At 41.3% G+C, this 25273-nt stretch overlaps 2 protein-coding genes, 1 long non-coding RNA gene and 1 pseudogene across 3 annotated transcripts in view; 2 read left to right on the top strand and 2 right to left on the bottom strand.

The window, feature by feature from the left end:
- LOC143376247 (uncharacterized) overlaps window positions 1–23857 on the bottom strand; it is a 141298-nt gene extending 117441 nt beyond the window's left edge. Inside the window, exon 1 of the long non-coding RNA XR_013087059.1 lies at window positions 23633–23857. This is a non-coding gene — a long non-coding RNA (uncharacterized LOC143376247). The remainder of the gene's footprint in view (window positions 1–23632) is intronic.
- Window positions 1–25273, top strand: part of LOC143376213 (uncharacterized) — a 233057-nt gene that overhangs the window by 76874 nt on the left and 130910 nt on the right. The gene's annotated exons all lie outside the window — the stretch shown is intronic.
- On the bottom strand, window positions 2764–12359 carry LOC143376539 (uncharacterized). Its single transcript, XM_076827017.1, is given in 4 exon segments — window positions 2764–3483; window positions 3595–3829; window positions 3948–4782; window positions 11877–12359. Coding segments are annotated over 3 exon segments (1221 nt in total). The 5' UTR covers window positions 4214–4782; window positions 11877–12359.
- On the top strand, window positions 8914–10489 carry LOC143376220 (uncharacterized; annotated as a pseudogene).

Here is a 25273-nt window from a genome sequence, read left to right as displayed (position 1 = left end):
CCCATCATCCTCCTCGTCACCTAACTTTAAGATTTGCTGACGCTGCATAATTCTTTCCATCATTCGCGCCGCTAAGTGATTGAAAAAATTTTAGCTTCAGAATAAATGTACTTGTGCCACTATGTAGTGCTGTCTCTCTTCCCCTCTCCGAATTTAGCTTTAAAATAACTGTGATTGTACCACTAAGTAATGCTCTCTCTTTCCCCATACCCCCGTCCTTCGAATACGTGGTATGTAAAACGTCGATCTTTCCCGACATCATTCGACACCATCCCATACAATTTCTCATAAAAATAAATTATTATACGCTGACGTTTGGCAACGGCTCATGGTGTGTGTGCGTGCGTGCGTGCGTGCGTGCGTGCGTGGTGTGTGTGTGTATGTGTGTGTGTCACATATGTAACGCTCCGTTGGTTTCGCTATACGTACCATTCGGAGAAGACTAATGTCAGAGAGACGGCGTTTGGGGGAGTTGGTTAGGCGGCTGACTCGTACCGTGGAAGTCTTGGGTTCGAGCCCCGTCGCCCCGAGAAGTTTTTTCATGTATATTAATACAGTATTGTCTCGTTAGCGACTCGCTGGTCGGGACCGGCGTTGAGTCGGTATCGTGAACAGAACCCTAATTCCGAGTGTTCGTTTCTTGCTTCTTTCTGGCCGGAGGGGGGAGCGAGATGGAACACTGCGTGCGCGGCGAGCGTGCGCGATGGTCGCAAGCGCAAAGGACAGAATGTCAGGCGTCCGAAAGACGGAGCGAGACAAAACATCAACGCGTCGTCGGTCTCGTACCGTCCTCGCTCGCTTTCAGTGCCTCTCGCTCGCTCTCGTTCCATCTCGCTCCAGCTTTCGCCGGGCAAGAGTGAGACACAAGTGGTGGGGATAGCGAAGAGTCGGTATCGTGTACACAAAATCGAGTCGCTAACGAGGAAATACTGTATCATAAAATTAATATTTCCTTCCTTACCGACAGTCTGTACCACGCTCCAGAGTAGCACCTTCCTTACCGACAGTCTGTACCACGCTCCAGAGTAGCACCTTCACCCGCGGTTCCTCCTCGATGCACTTCGGTGTATCGATTCGGTATCGATATCTGCTCCTCGCGCTATACCTCCCAAAAAAAAAAACAAATTTTCAAACTCAAATTTGGATTTCAAGGTCGGTTATCATGACCTTGAAACTCAAATTTGAATTAGAACCCGCCTAGCTATACTACTGTTGTCATTTACAGGTGTGCGTCTTATGTCGGGCGCGGATTCGCGGAGACGCTGCCGAGCTCGGTCCTGTGGGCGGTGTCGGGCGTTCCGGCGATGCCTCGGCGACGACGGTTTCGGCGAGGTCTGGGGGAAGTCGGGATAGTGGAGTAGAGCAACTGCCCTTGGAGCGGTCGATTTCGGCGCACCCGATCGGGAGTTGTAAAGAGACGGCCTGGTGCAAAATGTGGTCTCTGAGTTTAACACCGCAGAGGTTCCACGGAGGCGTTGGTAGACGACGCAAGATTGCTCTCGGTCTATATCGGGAAGAAGCTGGTAACGGCGCAGTAATGGCGATTGGCCGATTCTGGCACACTTCAAGGAGTCCAAAAAGGCTCTCGGCTCTACGGTCAGGTAGCTGGTTAGGCTTCTGGTTGCACGGAGCGGAGAGCCTCAATTGCGCTCGCGGCGGCCTTTATACCCGTACCGTCGCTTAATTTCACCAGCGAGGCGACCGCGGGGCCAGCGGCCGCCCGGTGGCCGCGGCGCGCACTACAACTATTGCGCGACGGGTGACGTCGCTACGTCACACATTGTTAGGTGACATATTAGCAATTACTCGATTCTAGAACTGTAACAAATGTCGAAAGTGAAATTGCAGAGGGTCTGGAAATTGAACAGGGAGATAATGAAAATATGTATGATACGCAAGGAGGACAAGTAACTCTTCAAGACAATGAAACAAATAGTACCACATCAGGTATTCGTTATTCAACAATGCATACGAAAACGAATTTATCAGCGAAGAAAATAGTACTAATTTGTAAATGGTTGTTCTTATGGTTTGAAACGTTTTTCAGGTTCTAGTGGACGGAAAAGCAGATCCAGGAAAAACTTTGCAAAAGAATTGCAGGACACATTCAACGCAATTAATCGTATTTGTTGGAAGAATAGAAAAAAGTAATTCCAGGGAAGTGTGTTTTCTTTAGGTTGGCATGAATGAAGATGTGCGTGTGTGTGAATGTATGAATGAGTTTGAATAGGTCGACCGGTATGTTTTTGTGCAGAACGTGTGAGGATTGAGCAAAAGGAAGTTGTGTCTGGAAAATTATAGCGTGACTGAGAAAAATACTTTTATATATATTCCGTACTGCGACAGTAGAGCAGTTTTATTTTTGTCACTAAAATAAATTCAAGTTAATCAAAACAGTCCGAATTTCATTGTCAATATCCAACAGTATTGCTGACGCGATATGTAATGATAAAGAGAGTTCATCAATCACCCTACCTGCTCCTCCGCAGATGGACGAGGTAGACTGCATGTTGTATGCGGCAGGTTTACATTTGCGGCGTCTCCATCGCAGGACACGCATGACCACACTAATGGAAATAATGAATTTAGTAAATGAAAAAGTAGACCAGGAGGATAAGGAGGATTAGATTTATTTTTCAATACATTGTTACAAAACTAGAAATATTTTGAGCAAAATAAAAAATTATTTTTAAAAAGTTATCGACTTCTGAAGTTTCTTAACATAAAAAAATGTACAACGGATTTTGCAATGATTACAATTCATTAACGGTTATACTGCTAGGGAACAGCTCCTTCCCCTGCGAAGTATTCGCAAAATTCATCTCTTATTGCTACAGCAACGCGACTACTGTTATTATTTCCATGGGCATAATTGTTCCAAAACGTTGAATTGACAGTATCTTGTCTCCAACATTCAGGGGTGAAGCCATCGGGATCAGAACGATCAATAATGTCCGGTGTTACGTACAAGCATTCGTTATAGCGTTTTCGAACCCAATTATGAAGACATATTATGGGTTGCACAATTTTCACTGCGTTGTCAACATGAGTCTCTATAGGTTTTTTCAAAATTCGCCACTGGCTGACCAATATCCCAAAAGCATTTTCCACTACCCTTCGAGCTCGAGTGAGACGGTAATTGAATATACTTCTATCTTCGTTCAGACCTCCTCTTCCAGGGTATGGCCGAAGAAGACAATTCGTCAACTGAAATGCTTCGTCTCCAACGAGAACATATGGCAAAGGTATTCCATCAACAGTTAACTGTTCCGGTTCTGGTACATTCATTTTATTCTGATTGAATTTCTGGCCTATCAAGGAATCTCTAAACATTCCTCCGTCACTCCGGCGACCATAAGCACCAATGTCAACAAATGTAAAAATGTAATTGGCGTTACATATGGCGAGCAACACTATGTTGTGACTATTTTTATAGTTAAAAAATGCCAAACCGGCATTATTTGGACACTGCAATAGATGTTGTTTTTTATAAAGTCAATGTAATTAATCATTTAAGTGAGAATTTATGGTTTTTTCAAAAACTTCTTTCTGTTATGTAAATCCCACCAGGGATTATTACTATTTCTCGAAATAGCTGAGCACATGTTTCCCATCGATGGCCCCAATGCAATGATTGAATTGCCACTGATGTTCAAACTCTCGAGCTATCCCGTACCAGTCAACCCGTTGCAATGGAAATGGCAATACTGTTCCACTCAGAGAGGACCAAATTGCTTCACATGTTTCCTTGATAATATTACTGACCGTAGTACACCCAACGAGGTAATGATACGAAATCAAAGTCATACAGTCGCCTGTTGCCAAATACCTACCAACAATTGAAATATTTGCGATTTGTGTAGTCATTATAAATACTTGTTACTTATAAATTATACATTGTTTTACATTGAATTTGTAATCTTGACAAATTCAATTTTCATATTTACCTTAAAGTCATAGCTAATCGTGCTGCTTCTGGTATGGGTGCTCTTATTCCATGTTGTTTCGTAATAACCGATGCGACTAACCCGAAAATTTCTTCAAATTGAATTACTGATCCCCGAAAATAATTTTCACATTTATCCGGATAACATGAAATTTTGGGGAAAAAACGCTTCATAAAATCCATGAAGATTCCGTAGATCGAATTATGGATGAATACAAAAATCCTATCTTCCATAACGCTTTTTTTCCAATAGCTTCGTGTATTCATGCAGAACTACAATTACTGCGGATCTTTCTCGACATAGTTTACGATTCCTCGTTGCATTTTCAACTATTCTTTGGCACTCAGTAATCCATGCACGGTATTTCCTTGGAAACGAAATTGATACTCATATTCTTCACCGATGCTTCTACAAGCGTCAGTCACGTGACTGCTTTTGACGCTGAAAGTCACGTAAACCGATTACGTGACTGGTGTTGACACTCAAATCGAGCATAGAGCGTCACCATGAACTTGCAACCTTAAGTCATAAATTGTCGACACTATATGGAGCAACCGTTAGGGTCTAAGCAAGCAGCCAGGACCAAGAACCCAGAGTCGCGTATTTCCACCTACTGAAAACGACGTAGGTATGAAATACGGCCAAGATCAAACGCGAATCTTATTGTCTCGGAGCTGTAGATGTTTTCTGCATGAAAGCGCGCGTGGTTGGTAGGAAAAGTTAGTACGACACGTACCGCTGTATACGTGGGACACTCGCTCAGTGGTCGGCAAACCGCGGCTCGCGGACCGCATACGGCTCTTTGGCCCCTTGAATGCGGCTCTGCTACAAATGACTACGTGCGGGTGCGTAGGCACACGCGCGGGTTTCGGTGGGTCGGGTGACAGGAGACGTGGCGCAAGCGGGCCGCGGGGGAAGCACGCGCGACTCATGCACGAGTTGACTGAGTCAGTCAGTCAGCAGTCTCATTGGGTACAGTAGTTGTTGAGTCTATGTAGACTCTAGATCAGGCGCGTGCAACTTTTGCTCTTGCCTTCGAAGAGCAACCGCGGGTGCGAGCGAAGGCAAGAGCGACGATTGTGCTCGACAATGGGAACCTTTTGCTCTTAAGAGGCGCGAAGGGCATGACTCGGTGCCTTCAAGGGCGAAGAGCAACTCGCGGTTGCTCGTGCGAAAAAATCCCTGGACAGGCCTGCTCTAGATATTCATTGTCGCGCATTGTCGCGAGGAGCGTGCGACGCTCTGCTATAATCTTTTTTTTTTTTTTTTCTTAGCGCCAACACCGTCTATCGTTCTTCACGCCACGCGTCCTTTCTTCACGTAACGAACGCCGGATCATTAAAACTAAGTTTTTACTTTACTGGTGTACTTCAATTGGTGTGCCTGAGTCCCTCAACCTCGTATAGCGTGGTCGCTGTCGTATCTGGTTGGAAGCAGTCTTGTAACAACAGTAGTCAGTGCTCGTCGCGTCCACAAATCGCGCGCGGGTGACAAAAGTACCTACTCGAAGCATAAAGTTACCTGTATTTTTCCAACCAGCTGTAAATCCTACAGGTTTTTTTTGTCATCAATTTAAAAATTGTGGTTATTTTGTGTTGGTGGCTTTATTATTATAAAATGAAATATTTATTTAGGTGCTACCTGTTTTGGCATAGCTACAAAGAAGAAGCAAAGAAAAACGGAAGGCGAAAACCGTGAATTTAAAGTTGAATGGACCGAGACTTTCGAGTTTATTCAAAACTTAGATGGCCTTCCGACCTGTCTGATTTGTCAGAAAAAATTGGCGCATAACAAGAAGTCAAATTTGGAGAGACATATTACAACTAAACACGCGTCATTTAGCACTAAATATCCTGTCGGTGATGCAAGGAAGAAAGCAATTGGGGAACTTCAGAAGAATCAAGAAAAATCAAGTTCTGTATTTAATTACTGGATGCATTCTTCCAACAATGATAATATTGCAAGTTTTGTGGTTAGTCAAGAGATTGCTAAAAGAGGAAAACCATACACAGACGGCGAATACATAAAAAGTTGTTTTATAAATGCATCCGAAGAGCTATTTCGGGATTTTAATAACAAAGCATTCTAAACAAAAATAATGAGTTACCATTGTCTGCTAAAACAGTGAAAGATAGAACAGTCAAAATGTCTTTAAATATGACCAACCAGCAAATCGAAGATCTTAAATTGATTTCAGCTTTATCAATAGCAGTTGACGACTCCTGTGACGTAAATGATACAGCGCAAGTTTCACTTTTTGTACAATTTATTACATCTACGAGTCCTAAAAAAGAACTTTTAGGATTATTGCCCCTCAAAGGTCAAACACGTGGAGAGGATATTGCAAATGCTGTAATTGGATGCATGGAAAAACATCATATTCCATTCGATGAAATTGTGTCAATTTCAACAGACGGGGCGACAAGTATGACCAGCATAAGAAAAGGGTTTGTTGCTATTTTGAAAGAAAAAATGAATCACGAGATACTTGCTTACCATTGCATCATTCATCAAGTAGCGCTTTGTGCGCAGACATTTCCAGAAGAAATTTGCAAAGTTATGGAATTGGTGATTAAGATTATCAACTCCATTATAGCTAAAGCTCTTAAGGGGGGATCCTGGTGTAAAAATCGATTTTTTTGCTTTAATCTATAGTACTACTTCCATAGAGTATATTCCCAAAGTTGCAATTGGAAATTCGAAGCAGTGATGCCAGAACGGTGGGTTTTGTCCCACGGCCGCTACCACCACTCCACGACCAAGCGTACCCCCTCCTAGCGTCCGTACCGCACCTCACAAGCATACCCGTCCCTCCATCCGTGTGCCGTACGCGGTGCCTGGCTACCGCTCTCCGGCGAGAATTCGTTTTCCCGACATCGAAGCGCTTGGCGCGCAAGCGAAAAATTAAGACATCAAATCCCGGTGCGGATATTACTTTTTTTTTTAATTATTCACTAATTTCTCTTTCTATATTCTCAGCTGGCTAAAGGCTTAAAAACTATTAATTTACTAAGCTTGATTTGCTGCTAAAGTGCGATCCTCTTTTGGCTTGTATCCCACCACTCCAAGCGTACCCTACCTTCTGTCAGTGTGCCGTACGCGCTGCCTGGCCGGCGCTCTCCGCCGAGAATTCATTTCATCGAGGTTTGAACCTCAATGCGAAGATTCTACTTTTTTCATTAATTATTTTCTAACTTCTCTTTCTATATTCTGAGTAGAATAAAAACTTGAAAACTGTTAATTTACAAAGAATTTTCGCAGCAGGCTAATGTACGATGTTGGTCTTCTGCCTTTTGTATACATAAACAGAAATAATTCCTTGAAATGCTACTTACAAAATAAGCGCCGTTCTAGGATGGACTCCTTAAAATTCACGTCACAATGAGCAGTTACAGAATCGGTGATTTCCGTTTCAGGTAAGCGAGCCGCCCGCTTCGCTATTACGGTCGGCTTACCACTCGCACCCCAGATTACTGTAATGAGGTTTGAAAACAATATCGACTGGTCTCGTACCCGTCGCAATAATGTCATTTATACCTACAGAAGAGTTTTAAGAAGTCCATCCTAGAACGGCGCTTATTTTGTAAGTAGCATTTCAAGGAATTATTTCTGTTCATGTATACAAAAGGCAGAAGACCAACATCGTACATTAGCCTGCTGCGAAAATTCTTTGTAAATTAACAGTTTTCAAGTTTTTATTCTACTGAGAATATAGAAAGAGAAGTTAGAAAATAATTAAAAAAAAAGTAATATCCGCACCTGGATTTGAAGTCTTGATTTTTCGCTTGCGCGCCAAGCGCTTCGATGTCGGGAAAACGAATTCTCGCCGGAGAGCGGTAGCCAGGCACCGCGTACGGCACACGGATGGAGGGACGGGTATGCTTGTGAGGTGCGGTACGGACGCTAGGAGGGGGTACGCTTGGTCGTGGAGTGGTGGTAGCGGCCGTGGGACAAAACCCACCGTTCTGGCATCACTGATTCGAAGTTTTAAGGGCCCCACAGCCCATTTCTTGCGCGCAGGTATACGAGCGCGGAGGGGAGCGCTACGCGCACAACGGCTTTTGTGTCAGGACCCTTCGCTCGGCCTGCGCTGCCACAATAGCTAAGCAGATCTACTCTTGAACCATTATGTGAGTCATTGTATACCTGCTAAAAGGTATATTTGTAGTTTAGGTAACACAAATGTATTTACTATTAGCTGTGCGGTGACGAATTACTGAGGTTCGTTCATGACTCTGACGCGTTATCAAAAGGGTACTAGGTTTGTATCACAGCAGCCACGTCATCGTGGATGCGCCACCATGAATACATCACCCTGTACCCCACTACCAAAAATTGGTACATATAATAGGACCCCAAAAACAAGACCCGTCAGTTCCAAACCGTGACAATTAGCGAGCAGTCATTATAACTAAGTTATTTACGCGCAGTAGAGTATTCGATGATACTCTTATCGTTTCCTGATTAATTAAGTGTATTTTATTATTAAAGTTAATTGTTTAAAATAAAAGTGCAATTAGTGAACCCGAGGGCTTCCACTTCAGTTCTTCATCTCGTAACAACAGACTTGTACATCAAAATGTCCTATCCAAAAAGAAGCAAAGACGACAATACTCGTGCATCGAAGCCTCCAAAGCGAAAGTTTCACGGGAATCAGTATCTTGGAAAAGAAGATGAACCGGTAGGAGAAAGTGCGTCTGCTAGGAAATTAGCGACCGCGAATACTTCCGACATTACATGTGCTTCTAAGTTTTCTTTATCGAATAATAGAATTCGTAAGCTTTTTTGGTGCGCTGTCAGAGATAGTTATTTGCAAAGATTGTAAAAAAGATGTGAAATTCGAAGAAGAAAAATTCGGGGCCTCGGATTTAAAGTTGTTGTTTCGTGCCACTGCAGCCGTCGCCTAATTTCATCGGGGCCTTTCATAAATAACGGATATGAAATCAATCGACGAATAGTTTCCGCTATGCGACTTTTAGGCGTCGGTAGAGACGGGATAAATTTATTCTGCGGCATTATGGACATCGGGCAAGAGCTCAGTAAATCCATGTACGACCTTGTGGTGGGACATATTCATACTGCCACGAAAACAGTATTCGACAGTTTGTGCCAAAAAGCAGTACACGAGGAAAAAGAAGAAACCGAGAAAAAAGGAAGATTACCAACAAATTTAAAAGTTTCCGGCGATGGCTCGTGAAAAAAAATGCGGCTTCACTTGGTTGTTTGGTGTAACAACAATGATTGGCTACTATAGCGGCAAAGTGGTAGATCTCGTTGTCAAAAGCAGCTACTGCCAAGCGTGTACGATTTAGCGACAAAAAGAAGACACACAGGAGTATGCCGAATGGTATGAAGAACATAAAGAAGAGTGCTCATCAAACCATGAAGGTTCGGCGGGAAAAATGGAGGCCGACTCCATCACAGAAATGTTTTCTACATCCGAAGAAAAATATGGAGTAAAATACGGAAACTACATCGGAGACGGTGATTCTAAAACATTTAAAGCTGTTTTAGATTTAAAACCGTATGGAGACGATTTCCATGTAACAAAAAGTGAATGCGTTTCCCACATTGAAAAACGAATGGGCAGTCGGCTACGAAGCGTGAAGAAAGAAAAAGAAACCTGGCGGAAGAGGGAAGCTAACTGACACCCTGATAAAAAAGCCAACGAAATACTACGGATTAGCAATCAGGAGGAATATTGAATCAGCTGATGAAATGGAGAAAGCCATAATGGCAACTTATTTTCATTTATGTTCCACGGATGAAAATCCAAGGCACGATAATTGCCCGGTAGGTGCCAACAGCTGGTGCGGGTATCGTGCCGCTCAGGCCTCAGGTCTAAATTTCAAGCACCCGCCTCCGCTTCATTCAGATGTCGAGGACAATATTTTCCCCATTTACCAAAGCCTTTCTAATCACGACCTATTAGAAAGATGCTTAGACGAGCATACACAAAATGCCAATGAAAGCTTCAATGCTACAGCTTGGCGACTAACGCCAAAGCATTTGCACTCGGGCCGAAAAATTATTGAAATCGTCAGCTATATAGCCACTGACATATTTAATGAAGGGTATGCTGCTATTTGGAATATATTGGAAACATTAAAAATAACGATCGGACCTCAGTGTAAGTTGTACGCCGACACTTACAAAGCCGAGCGGACGAAGAGGCAGGAGCGCCGCAGCTTATGGGGCAGCAGAGAGGCTCGAATGGCTCGAAGACAATTGCAAATCGAGGAAAAAATAGTTGTTCGAGGAAGCGGAAGGAATATTATACGGACCTGGAATAGCAGACTAACTGAAACCAGCTGTAAGTATCCAAAAATCACTTCCTTTTCTACTTTTGCGGTACCGAAAACTTTAAAAGTGTTTTTCTCGAAACTACTTTCTTACGATTGGCGGGTCAAATAACTCAAAAACTACTTAACTAATCGGCTTGCAATTTTACACACATATAGTTTATTACACGTACTAGTCGATGAACCTATAACATAAATAAATTAATTAATTTAAAGCATTTTATTACATGAACAAGAATGAATTTTCCAGCGAAAAATTGCGTTTTATTTTCAAAGTGCCGCCATTTTGTCAGTTTTCAACTTTTTTCTTCACTTTTCATCGGCAAACTGTGTTCATAAAGAGTAAGAAATATTTCTGTATTTTTATTTCAGATGAGTACACAAGGAACAAGAGCACCCGCCAATTTAGACGTTCGACGCCAAGACACTGTACATATGCCGTTCTACTTCTGCTTTACAATTTTTTTACAACTAAAAAAAAATATTTTTATATAGTTTAATCAACAACCAATAAAATCACATAGCTCCGAATGCGATTTAATAAATATTTTCTTTAAAATAAATTCCCAAAAATTCCTTTATTTTCGGTAATCTACACCAGGATCCCCCCTTAATCATCGCAAATTTAAAGAATTTTTAGTTGAAATGGAGAGTGAGTACGCAGATCTTCTGCTGCATAACAAAATACGTTGGTTATCAAGAGGAAACATTTTAAAACGTTTCGTTTCCTTATTAACAGAAATTACAGCATTTCTCCTTGAAAAGGGTGTTCACTATCCAGAACTAACGGACGATCAGTGGTTCCAAAAATTTTATTTCATGGTAGACGTTACATCTCATCTAAATCAGCTTAACCGTATACTACAGGGCAAAGGAAACACAATTTTTCGATGTTAGAAGAAGTTATTTCATTCGAATACAAATTATCCCTTTTTATTCAAGATTTTGAAAGAGAAACTTTGATTCACTTTCCAAGCCTGCTGAAACATCGCCAAGAAAATAATTCTGATATTGACATTTACTATTTCAAAACAACAATTTTAAATGAGGGAAGCTTTTCTCAACAGGTTTCAGGAATTCAGCAACAGCAAAGCGACGTTAGCCTTTGTTAACAAACCTCTTAATGCTACTGTAACAGAATTAAAGTTTTCTCCCTTTAATGTTGACATTGGAAACTTTGAAATGTAATTGCTGGATTTAAAAAACAAAGAAGTATGGAGCTCTAAATTTGAACGTCTTTATGCTGATATGGAAATATTGGAGAAAAACAAATGTGAACTTAGTTTACAGCACAAGTGATCTGCTTTGAAAGACCTGGAGAAGGAAGACATGATGATTTTTAACACCTGGAATAGTATTCCTGACTTATATGATCAGTTGAAAAAACTAGCGTTTGCTGTTATTTCCCTTTACCAAATATTCATGCGAACAATCTTTTTCAAGCATGAACCTTATCAAGATTAAATTGAGAAGTCGTCTTATTGATGAGAATATGGAATTGTGCTTAAAATTAAAAACAACAACGTACAAACTTGACTTACCCAAACTTTCCAAGGAGATGCAAGGCCATTGTTCACATTAAGTGTTTGTCAGTCCTTGTCATGGTTTAATTTTATGGATAACTTACTTACAATTTAATTTTTATCAATAAATAAGATCATTAATAATATGATATCAAGTTTTATTCAGTGTACCTATAGTTTAATTAAGACTGAAAACTTTAATTAAAGTTTATTGAGTTAATAAACAGTGTACCTACCTATATAGTTTTAGTTTAAGAAATTTGGCTCTCAAAAGAAATCTCAATCGTTGTACTGTTGATACTTGGCTCTGTTGACTAATGAGTTCGCCGACCACTGGCCAACATGATGAAGACTTTTCGCTATCCTCATTACTTCTGCCTCAGTCTTGGCGAGGGAGAGATGGAACGAGAGCGAATGAGAGGGACTGGAAGCGAGCGAAGAACGGTACGAGACAGGCGACGCGTTGATACTTTGTCTCGTGTAACGTTTACGGACTACACCCCATCATATTTTTCTCGTTCTTTATTATAATATCTATTGCTATATCGTTGATAGTATGTAAGTAGCTCCTACCGGCGAACTCGGGAACTGACTTCAGCGGCGCGCATGCGCAACCGTCAATCGGTCGAGGGACGGACTGGAGTGCGGATCGCGTGCACATGCGCAGAAGCGCATGAGTGAACGAACGCAAAATGTAACGCGAGTGAACTTTGATTGGCATGGGCCAGGTACGCGTTATACTCAACCTCTGACGGGGTACCGACCACTTCACGCTAAAAGTAGAGAATCGTATTCAAATCTTTCTTGCATCTGGAGACGCTTTAACCGGCTCTCTGGCTCCAACTCGGAACGCTTTAACCGGCTTCTGGGCAACGTGAATCTACAACTGGAGACACTTTAACCAGCTCTCTGGCTTCCATCTGGGGTTGCTATCATTAGCACCTCGGCTTCCATCTGGGGACGCTTTAACCAGCTCTTCGGCTCCCATCTGAGGACGCTTTAACCGGCTCCTTGGCTCCCACCTTAGACAGCTGAGGCCCAGCTTCTAGGCATCAGGAAGCCAGTAATATGAATCGAGAACCGAACAAGGTTCCCGATCACAATTCCAGTTCCAAGGAACAAACTCACATTCTCTACTTAAATCTAATACTGTATCGACGAAAGAGTCATATTCCTCAATCTTATATTATTACACCGACTTAGCGTCGTCGCTCGTTTAACTTTACGTTCTATTACACCGACTTAGCGTCGTCACTCGTTTAACATTACGTTCTATGATACCGACTTAGCGTCATTACTCGTTTAGCTTTACGTTCTATTATACCGACTTAGCATCATTACTCGACTAACTTTACGTTCTATTATACTGACCGAGTGCGTCATCAACATAATTTATGTTCTGTTCTTTCGACTTAGAGTCGTGATTTATGTATTGCTAATCAACCTAGCGTAATAACCTTATTGAATAAATCATTATTACTGTTTTGTTACGTAAAAGGAGAATTCTTGTTCATGAAATTTATTTCTTAATCGCACGCCACCCGAACCAATCCCACAATTCCGCGAGTAACCGCTCTACTCGTGGATATTCCTTGTAACACGCGGCAGCGGCTCGCCCAGAACGTTACATTCGCTCCGTCTTTCGGACCCCTGACACTGCGTACTTTGCGTGCGCGTCGGGCGTGCGCGATGGTCGTGAGCACTCATTGTCAAAACCAGGGCTGCACAGAGAGCTGTTTTCGGCGCCTAGCGGCGAGCAACCCGCCTCTCCCGTTGCTAAGCAGTGATGCCAGAATCGTGAAACGCGGGGCAAATGCTTACCCCCGCTATGACATACCGTCGTCCTCTACTTTCTTCCCATCGCACTGCACACAAGCATTTTCCTACTCCCGTCCGTGTACTCGACAGCCCACAGGTAACGCACACGGACGGGAGTCATACCGAGGGTAAGCATTTGTCCCGCGTCCCACGATTCTGGCATCACTGTTGCTAAGGTTAGAATCGGTGAGGAGAACTGCAGTAGTGTATGTGCGTGCTCGTAGGCTCGTAGCGTAAGTATATATGGCTGGGTTCCTTGTGAGGCCCCAGTGCAGGACAGGTCCCATAATAAAATTCAGGGGGGTGATGAAATTTCCAAAACATTTGCTACTGCCGGCATTTGGTATGACTTAACGGTTCGATTTTACTGATAATGAAACATTTATTGCTAATAATACTTATCTTTTTAGCCGATACATAAAATATTTACAAAGTTGATACTACACAAATAAATAACTCGGACACAAAGATAACCAAATTTTAATTAACGATACATATCATTTATAAAAGTTAGAAAGTTATATATGAATAAATATACACGTATGTACACGCATGTGGTGCCCACCATTTCACTTAGCGTTATTTACAAGCACAAAATTATAGAACTAATAAATATATACATGTAACAATATACTAGGAGTTAAGGAATATTCACAATGGTCAACTAATAATAATATATACATATGTACAGTACGCATCTGGTGCTCATGATTGCACGTAGTAATAGACTTAGAGCTGCAAAATTATATACATAATAGTATATATATATACATTTAACGTAAGTATGTATTTAACGAAGCACAGCCGGTTGCCCTTTAATAGACATTTCGGGCTGGTATTTTATTGATTATCATTTCGCCTTTGTTTTTTTATGAATTGCGTTTCGACAAATACGAAATTTTCAGCAGCAACCTATCAATTGGCAAGTATCTACATTCCACTATATACCGAAATATGATTGTACGAAATATACATAAGTGTGCAAAATATAGAGCAAATGGCATCAACAACGAAAAGGAAGGGTGCAAGTGTCGCTTTTAAGACGTCGTGGGAGGAAGCCTTCCTCTGTTCACAGAGCACAGAGGAGGTGCGCAATGTCTTGTGTGTTACACAACATTTACTCATGCCAAACAGTCTAATCTAAAGCGGCACTACATTCGGCACCATGCTACTGGTTAAAAACAGTTTATGCGTGAGGAACGTTTTCGAAAAATACAACTATTAAAGGAACGAGCGTTACAGGAGGAGGAGGAGGAGGAGGAGGAAGACATCTCAAAAAAAGTTATTTTACAATCTCCGGATCATTCTATCCAATATTTGCACTCTGTTTCAAGGTATTATCTGGTGTTTATAATAATTTTAAAACTGATGGAATCCTTTCTTCAAATATGAGCAATACAGTTTCTTTACTTTCAATGCAGAAAAGAATATTCGAAGCTCAACTTTTGATACTTAATTTGTTTAATGCTGTTCCCATCTCTAGATTGATTCGAAAAAGTACCATGCAGTGCTTTGCTGAGATCGACACGACGATAGAAAGTGATCAATTTAACGCGCAATAACCCCTGTCCTACTTTGCTTTACCAATTTTTTTCCAATTATCAATCATTGTTTTAAGATTCATTGTAGTAATTCATTGTTTTAAGTTTCATTATAGTAATTCATTGTTTTGATCGTAGGAAAATACTTCCATTACGAGTATAGAAGGAATTAAATCCTCGTATAAAATCGCGCTGGAAATAGCCAGAGCATCCCGCCCCTACACAGATGGGGAATCTGTAAGGAACTGTTTATTGGCGACAGCCGATGAAAATGCGAAGGACTTCAAAAGATACGAAGGAATCAACCTCTCGCGGATGACTGTAATGCGGCGGATACAGGAGATGGCTGCAGATGTAACGCGCCAGTTACGGGAGTTGGCGAAAATGGTTGCGGTTTATAGTTTAGCCCTTGACGAATCCACGGACATCTCCGGCACCGCGCAAATGGCCATTTTTATTCGGGGGGGGTCAACGAAAATTTAGTAGTAGCTGAGGAACTGCTAGATTTTTCTTCGCTAAAAGGAACCACGACAGGGGAGGACATATTGTCGTGTGTGGGGGAGGCGGTTAATGATCTAAACTTTTATTGGACGAAATTAGTGTCCGTCACCACTGATGATGCCCCCACCAAGACTGAAAAAAAAATAGGGTTCGTTGGTCGCCTCCGAAGAAAGTTACAAAATCTAGCAGTTCCTCAGGAAATTAGCGTAATACACTGTACAATCCATCAACAGAATTGATGTGCAAAGACTATCAAGATGGAGCATGTAATGTGTGTAGTTTTACAAATTTGTAGGATCCGTGACAGAATAAAGGCGAATTTGTACCTGTTTGAATATGGCGCTCTGGCACATGTGACGTCAGAGCGACCGCGAGGAGTAATTGGGGAATGCGAGAGACCGTGGGCTGTGATGCCAGATCGGGGACGAGCTCCCTCGAAAATTTCCCCCACCTCGCGCACACTACGCCGGAGCTGCGTGTCCGTGAGCTGGACTCCGAAGCGCCGAGCTCACGGACACGCTGCTCCGGCGTAGAATGCGCGAGGTGGGGGAAATTCTCGAGGGAACCCGTCCCCGATCTGGCATCACAGACCGTGGGGCAGTTCGGCGTAAGACTTCGACGTAATCACAAGCTAATTGTATCTCTTGACGTGCTGTTATACAGCTATTATACTCTTCTATCATTTACGAGTTTGACTGTTTCTTCCTATCACGCCTTCGTCCGTTTCCTACAAATTACTAATTATATACGAATGAACAGTTTGAGGCAGCGACAATTCAAATCATTTCTAAAAGATTTGAATTCGGACTACGGTGAACTACCCTTGTACACGGAAGTGCAGTGGCTTATCCGTGGAGACACCTTGGATAGATTCTTCCACCTCTGCAATGATATTTCCCTTTTTTTTTTGGAAATGATACTCTGCACCCGAATTACGTAATGCAGATTGGCTGCGTGACTTGAGATTTTTTTCAGATGTGGCAGACCATTTGAATGGTTTAAATCTCCAGCTACAAGGAAAAGATCAAGTCATTTATCAATATTACAATTCCATTCAGGAGTTCAAGCTAAAAATTGAATTGTGGAAAGCAGAATTGGCCTCGAAAGACCTCAGCCACTTTCCTAAATTAGAATCCCTCATCACACAGGATACCAAATTTGATCGGTATCAAACTGCATTACGTAATTTTGGTGACGAGTTTGCGAAACGATACGAAGACCTGTACCAACTAGAAAATGAAATCAAACTACTTACTTCGCCATTCTCAATATACATAAAATTGTATCACCTCACTTGGAAGCAGATTTGATAAAATTAAAAAAAAAGATGAATTAATGCAAAAAAGATTTCATGAAAAAAATATTCTAGATTTTTATGAAAACTTGGACCAAAACATATATCCGCATTTATACTGCTCCGTATCGAAATTATTGGCTATGTTCGGATCCACATATTGTTGCAAAAAATTGTTTTCAACTATGAAGAAAGCTAAATCGTCATACCGGACTAGCATCAGAGATCAGAATTTAAAATTTTCTATGCTTTCAAGTACCAATCGTACGCTAACACCGCGGATTGAATATTTAGTGCAGAAAAACAGTTACCAGCAGCATAGCGCACTAATACGTAAACAGAAAAAAATTATCATTTTTATAAGCTTTTATTAGCTTCACTTGTGAGTGTGATAATTTTTCTGTACACTGGTAAGCGATCGACGTGCCTTTTTTCCACTTTACCAAAACGTTACTGCTTTTCTCTTATAACTTAAGTAAACTTTTCCACCTTCATCATCAGTACATTCTGCAGGGTCAAAACTGTCTTCTTTGTGACGTCCCACGCGGAATCGAACCTGGCGTTACCGACCGTCGATAATACAGAACCGTTATGTATCATCACGCAGCCTTTTGTGCGATTTATATATAATTTATGATCCAAGAAAATATTAAAGAAATAAGTATTATAAAAATGTTAGAAATAATTAAAATATAAGTACTAGTAAGGATATAGGATAAAATACAATGTAATAAGCGAGTAAATTGTAAAACGATTCATTGCGCGTGCGCCACGTTATCAATTCCCGAGTATAAAAGGAGGTGCACGCATCACAGTAAAGCAGTCAAGGCTCAGTACAGCTAGTGGACGTTCATATCTGAGAGACAGCTAAGTACCAACCAGCAAAGTCCCATACGCTCCGGAAACGGTAGCAACAGACTTTCAGAGTATAAAAGATACTGGTGCTCCTCTGAGGACTGAACATTCAAAGACTGTAGGATCTCGCTTCTACAAAGGCGACAAGCTCGCTCCGGTGACGGTAGCGGCCGAAGCACTTGGTAAAAGCAAGATTTCGAAGAGCATAGAACAAAACTCTGCCAAGAGTAACGAGCCCGCTCCGGAGACGGTAGCGGCCGTAGTACACTTCAACACATACATATATCTAGTACATAAATTGACATATAAAATAAAATCTAAACAACGCAAAAACATAAAACATATAATCATAGCTGTAAGGAATATTAATTTGTCATTATTATTATAAAGAATAACTACTACTATTAAATAAAATAGCCATTGTTGAATTTAAGTTTGGATTTCAATCCTTTACTCCCTGACAACGAACCCCCATCTATCCTACACTCGAGGGAACGCCGCTCTCCTCTCGGGAACCAGTGACGCTCAGTTGTCTCCGGGCAATCGGACGTTACAGCTTCTTCTTCTACAGGCATAATGTACTCTACAACTTGTGCACCATGTGGTTCTTATGGATCGGCAAAATCGAGCACATAATCATGTTCAATTAATTATACGGAATGTATGTTTTGAAACTTTTTTATAATGGCACGAATTTCATTGTGCACTTCCATTTCTACCGAGTTCATAGGTGTCTGTGTTATACTCGCAATTTTAAATGTATTGGCTAATATGTTTATTACGTTAGCAACATTAATCGACTTCATTTTAAAGAAAAGCCTTTCAAGCAATGGTCACTAACTTTTTTCAATTGAATGGTAACTGACTGCTGCCATAAATGTAACTGCCGTAAGCTGCATCCTCGGGAATATTTATATCAATCAAAAGACGCGAGTGCATAAACATGTTTACCAAAAAGTGGATGTGGCACAAAAGTATTATCAGTTAAGGTCTGGGTTTCCTAGATGCGTTCGTTCGGCCGCAATAGCCGGCGGCGGTTCCACTAGCGCAAGGGAGAAACAGATGCATACTTCTTCATTGCACTTGTGGGACCGCCGCCGGCCGCTGCACAGTGGTTCCAAAATGCCTTTTTGTGGACAGAGTTCCGTATCTCCGCCAATTCTCAACCGATTTTTGATTTTTTTTGCTCGTTTCGTCGGGGATTAAATTTGCTACAATATCAAATACCTGAATTGCGGCCAGAACGTGTTTTCTATCTTTTCTCTGACAAATTTGGATGAAAACTTTAGTAGAACAATATTTGGGGCTAATTTGATAAGATTTTGCTTATCTAAGTAGTTTTTTTGCGTAAAATCTTTAATTGGTACTTGGCAATAGCGGAAATATAAAACAGGCGATTTGTTCACACGTCAGAATGTTTGACATACAACTTTACAAAGGCTGAAAATTTGGAATGTCTACCGACTTTACTACAGCCAGAACCGTCTAAAATATCAATTTAATGTATGATTATAGAACCTAATAGCGTTCAGAAATATTGCAGAAAGTCAAAACCGTGATTAATTTTTTTATGTTTTTATTATTGTTTAATAGTAAATAAAACTTTATCGAATCTTTCCGAACCACATCTTTTGCATTTGGAAGGTGGTTAACAATGTCATAAACAAATTCCGAACAGAATTAGCTGCCACTATTTGCCACTGCGGTGTGAATCCGATTTTGTTTAATTCGCGATAGCGCTCAAAGTGCCTTTTTGTGGACAAAATTCCGTATCTCAGTGAATTCTCAACCGATTTTTATCTTTCTTTGCTCGTTTTGTCGGGGATTAAATTTGCTAAAATGTCACACAGTAGTTTTCCAAAATTTTCTTTAGAGATTAAAAAAAAAACAAATTCCGAACTCTTGGTTCCGAAACAACGAGTTTCTTAACCAGTTTTTTTCATATATGATTAAAAGGAGATAAAATAAAAAATAAATAGAAATTAAACAAGTTAATCTTCAAGGATATCATAAACACGCTCTTGTAGGAATCTTCAGGGTTATCAAAATTTTATTTGTAATTGCTGTGCTCTCCGGGTTGGCAAACTTCCCTTGTAAGTGCAATGCACAGTGGTCCAGGAGCACACAAAAAGTGACCAAAATTCAAGATTTCATCAGATATTTATGAAACTTATTATTTAGGGGTTTTCGAGGTCGCTGATGATTAATCCGACGTTAAAAACCTAAAATTCAAAATCGCATATTGAGTACAGTTGCTATAAAATTTAAAAAATAGGATTTTTTAATAAGAACGTCTGTAGTTTACCTACAATATCTGTAGTGTCTAGAGCCTATCATGAGAAGGTTGCAGTGCCATTCTAGGCTCCATAATTACCATTTCTGGTAATTTCGGGCACTTTATTAGAGTGAGTCCCCTTTTCTCTCGCTACTAGAAAAGTGAGTTTCATTGTTATTAATGACTATATCAACTAGACTGTCAGTCAGTTTTTGTCAGTTCTTCTGCCAGTTCCACTTCTTCTAAATACGTAAAAGTATGTAGAAGATCTGTGTGCGTGTCATTATTATCGTTATCGCTATCGCTATCACTATAGACATGAAAAGTAGTATGGCTGCTCACATTTACTTCAGGAGCAACTAAAAAACACTTTTTAATTTGATATAAAGCTTATGTTTAAAAATCACTTAAGCACCTACAATTATTATACACTCCGAGGATACTTTTCTTTTCGTTTTTCAAACTGATCTGCTTGGATGCAACTGATCAACTAAAAGACTCGACAACTCGACTGGTCGAGTTTCTTGACAAAACTGATACATTGTATTGAAGTATAAGCAGTGAGAAGTAAGGGTACACAGGAGTTTCCGTTGAATGTGATTTTATTTCCGTGATTAAGAAACAGACAAAATTTAAAAAATAATGTCTTTAACAGATAATAACGATGTATGAAAGAGTAATAGATAATTAAATGTACATATTTGGCCGGGGCAGACACACCTATAATTGTACACTTAGCCTGCTGCATTTTGCGTCCACCTATACGCGCACGGTCGTTCGTTAATAACATTAATTTAATTTAAACAACAAAAGTAGCAAAAAGTAGCAGTTTCACATTAAATTATACATTACATATAGTACACTCAGGCTTTATTTTTCTCTATAAGAGGTGGAATCTCGCAGAATGGTGAATCGAAAGGTAAACATTCTGCGAAATATGATTATAGTGTAACGATAAGCAATTGAATATTACAATTTCCTCTCAACTTTCTTAACTTGTCTGTGTTATTCTTAATTGACATATATTTACAAATAAACATATAACAATAAAATTTCATAAATTAAACATAAATTAATGAAAAACATTGATATTATAATGAATAGACATATCACTCATTTTAATCCATTTGTCAACATAAAACCAATGCCAATGGAGCAGGAATGGTTAAATCCACAAAACATTTTGTCTACATACACTGCAACTATTCCTGAAAATGCTGATAAATTTTCCTTACGGAAATTTTCTACCTTGTTTTTGGCCACTTTTTAGGTGCTCTTGGACCACTGTGCAATGGTGAGCACCAGATGCGTACTGTACATATGTATATATTATTATTAGTTGACCATTCTGATTACTCTTAACTCCTAAGGTCGAAGCCAGATATATTGACCGGTGAATTCGTTTTCGCGAGCAGCGATCGAGGAAAAATCAACCACCACCACCTGACGATCATGGATTTGTCAGTTGGAGTTGCTAGGCCCTCGCAGGGTATGGTGGGGTACCCGCAACGCTGCTCGGCTCCGCCTGGACCTAGCCGTTTGGCTGTTATTTATTCTTAGCGTAATAGTTGTGTGCGTTACGAAGCTATGCGTAAACCAATACGAGATGAAGCTATCGAGAAAGAATCAATGTTCTGACGAATAAAGATCCTGAATTTTTTCGGAGTTAACGCACACCTATTCTGATATTTGACCTACCCGCCAGAAGCTTGGCACTATCCCCCACCACTTCTGGCTCACTCTTGTTCTGCGAAGGCGAGAGCGAGTCAGAAAACGTTGAGAAAAGGAGCACCGAGGCAGGCAAACTGTGCGGTGGGAAAATACCCGTCACGAAACTCGCCGGTCAATATATCTGGCTTCGACCTTGTATATTGTTATATGTACATATTTATTAGTTATATAATTTTGTGCTTGTTAATAACGCTAAGTGCAATGGTGGGCACCACATGCATGTACGTTTAAATGATATATATCGTTAATTAAAATTTGTTTTTTTTTTTGTGTCTGAGTTTATTTATTTGTATAGTATTAACTTTCTAAATATGTTATGTGTTGGGTGAAAAGATAAGTATTATTAGCATGTTTTTAGCGTAATTGTTACGTGTATACACTGCTGGTTCAGTAACAACGCTTGATTTTGACCAATAATATTTATTATAAATGACCGTTACTATGGTCGAAAAATATGTGAAATGTATTTAAAGAATATGTATTACAAATGTGTATCACAAAACGTGTATGGCCGTTTCCAAGGCCGACAAGAGCCGAGAACCTTTTTTGATTTTGCTGGTCTGAGTTCTGCTCTTCCTTCGCCGCGTACCCTCTAACGAAACCTCGGTTTTCCCCACCACCTGGTCTGCTACGGAGATCCGTTCAGGGCGGAAATATTTGCTTTCCAATCAGTGTCCTTAAGGTGACACGTTGGGCGTTTTCCTGGATTTTACCAATACTCCGCCCACCTTTCCAAATGAACAAAATGCAGTGGGAGACACCGTACCGAGACCCCGAGACAGGCCCCAAGGTCCCGCGGCAGAAACGACCCTCACGTGCGCGACCTGTCCAGGGGGTTTATGATGCGGCAATCACTATTGAGTACCAGGAGAAACTCCAAGACCCGGCATACCTGGGATTTGGAGCTTTCCCCTGTTTATGATGCCAGATGTTTAACAGCTGCAAAAGTCGCGCTAATGAAAATTTAAGTTCAAAAATAGCGAAGAGAGCACGTCCGCATCATAAACCCCGTCGCCTTTCGAATCCTTAACAAGCAATAAATGTTTCGTTATCAGTAAAATCGAACCGTCAAGTCATACCAAATGCCGGCAGTAGCAAATGTTTTGGAAATTTCATCACCCCTCAGGATTTTATTACGAGCCCTGTTCTGCACTGGGGCCCCACAAGGAACCCAGCCACATATACTTACGCTATGAGCCTACGACTGCAGTTCTCCTCACCGATTTTAACCTTAGCAACGGGATAGGCGGGTTACTCGCCGCTAGGCGCCGCAAACAGCTCCTTGTGCAGCCCTGATCAAAACGAAAACGGCTCCCGTGACAGCTTTGTGGCGGTTCCTCCGTCGCGCCAGCAGGATGTGTCACCGACCGCCCGGCAGCAGGCCACGCCTACCGGCGACGCAGCAGGTTCTGCGCGTCCGCAGAAGTTTCGAAGCTGTTCGTTGAGCTTGACGTGTTAACTTACTTTGTACGCGACGCCATTATTCGCACCACGTGCGTCCTCGTATCAGCGGTAAAATAAATGATATGCAACCGCTGTTATTGTTCTAATAAAGTGTGTTCAGCTTTCTTTAATACATTCGAAACATCCTAACCCTGCTATTCGCGAAAGTTCGAACAGCTTGAGGCAGGCCCGGCTCACAAGGGAAGATCCCGAACCCGGAAATTCAAAAAATTCTGAGACTTTGTGAATATGTAGGGAATTACCTCCTGATTACAACGCAATTTTTGTTTGCTGCCCAAATTCACTCTAAGGGGGTGAAATTAACCCCTGAAAATCCGGTTATTTCCCGATTTTGAGTTATAACTCGTAAACCGTAAAATATTTGTTTATCAAATGGTAGACCTAATTAAAAGAAGTAGCTTTTGTCCTGAAACTTTTTTTCTATCTTTTACAGTTCGCGAGTTACAACACAAAATCGGAAAGTAACCGGATTTTCAGGGGTTAATTTCACCCCCTTCGAGTGAATTTGGGTAGCAAACAAAAATTGCATAGTAATCACGAGGAAATCCCCTACATATTCACAAAGTTTCAGAATTTTTTGAATTTTCGGGTTCGGGATCTTCCCTTGTCAGCCTTTATTGCGCCCTAGGCGAACGTGCCAAATTGCGCCCTGTATTATAATACATTTATTTGACATTATTTATAACTTTACTCTGCAAAATTAGGCAACTGCTAGGGCGTAAGTTTGACAAGAGGCGAAAAATAGTCTTTTCATTGTTGGCATTGTTGAAAAAAAAATTAAAATGCAATACTACAAATTGTACTACAACTGTTTTAAACTACGAGTAAAGATTAAGGCGCCCAAGGCGTGAAAAAGGCCCCCGACGTGTCTGACTATCTGCCCGTGGCGCGCATGCATCGAGTAGTCACGTGCGATGTGGAACCGTTTTCGTCTGAAGGCTCGCGTCCATCTCGCTCCCTCCATTCGGCAAGAAAGAAGTGAGAAGACGATCGCTCGGAATCAGCGCTCCCTTAAAGATGAAGGCTCAACGCCGGTCCCGACCAGCGAGCCCTCAACGAGGAAGTACTGTAATATAAAAACTCGTTCTATGTCGGAACAGTGCCGGTACGGAACCATTCCGTGTCGGATACGGATAATATAAATCCAGTTCGATTGTAAGATTTAAACCGTGCGCCTCGGAAGTCGGACTCCTAAATTTCAATTGCTGATATCTTAAAAACAAAGCTCCAGATTGCAAAATGGTAACAAACCTTTCGAAATATATTCCCATGGGGAACTTGCATGTTTCAGTTTGTCCCAAGATTTTGAGACACCCTGTACAAATTCTTCAACATCTTTTAATAACAATATGTAACAATATCAACATATTGAAGAAATTGCATTCATTGCATGTTTGGGTATAACCGCTGTAAGTGGATCACAGAAAATATTACACTGAACATGAAGAAAGAAAGGTATACAGTGTTGCCTCGATAGCGGCTCGCTGGTCGGGACCGGCGTTGAGCCCGTATCGTGAACAGAGCCCTAATTCCGAGTGTTCGTTTCTCGCTTCTTTCTGGCCGAAGGGGGGAGCGAGATGGAACACTGCGTGCGCGGCGAGCGTGCGCGATGGTCGCAAGCGCTTACCGTGAGCCGGGCCTGCGTCATGACTTTGCGAAGCGGTTTTCGTGCTCACGGTAAGCGCTTGCGACCATCGCGCACGCCCGTCGCGCACGCAAAGAACGGAGTGTTAAAGCTGCCGTTCCAATGGGCAGCTGGCGACTGCGCCACTAGTGCAAGGGAGAAACAAATAATACTTCTCCCTTACACTACTGACACAGTCACCAGCCGCCCATTGGAACGGCCATCTTCAGGCGTCCGAAAGACGGAGCGAGACAAAACATCAACGCGTCGTCTCACAGTGTTCGACGTAATGTACAAAAATCAAGAATTTGAAGTATTCGATCCACAAAATCTTGTATCTGAAAATGTTAAGAAAGGAACGTAGGATAAACCAACCAGTAATTGACCGCATACCAGTG

The sequence above is a fragment of the Andrena cerasifolii genome, chromosome 14 (assembly GCF_050908995.1).
Source record: "Andrena cerasifolii isolate SP2316 chromosome 14, iyAndCera1_principal, whole genome shotgun sequence".
Classification (NCBI taxonomy): domain Eukaryota; kingdom Metazoa; phylum Arthropoda; class Insecta; order Hymenoptera; family Andrenidae; genus Andrena; species Andrena cerasifolii.
Note: the sequence above shows the minus strand (reverse complement) of the source record. Positions and strands in the feature narration are given on the sequence as shown.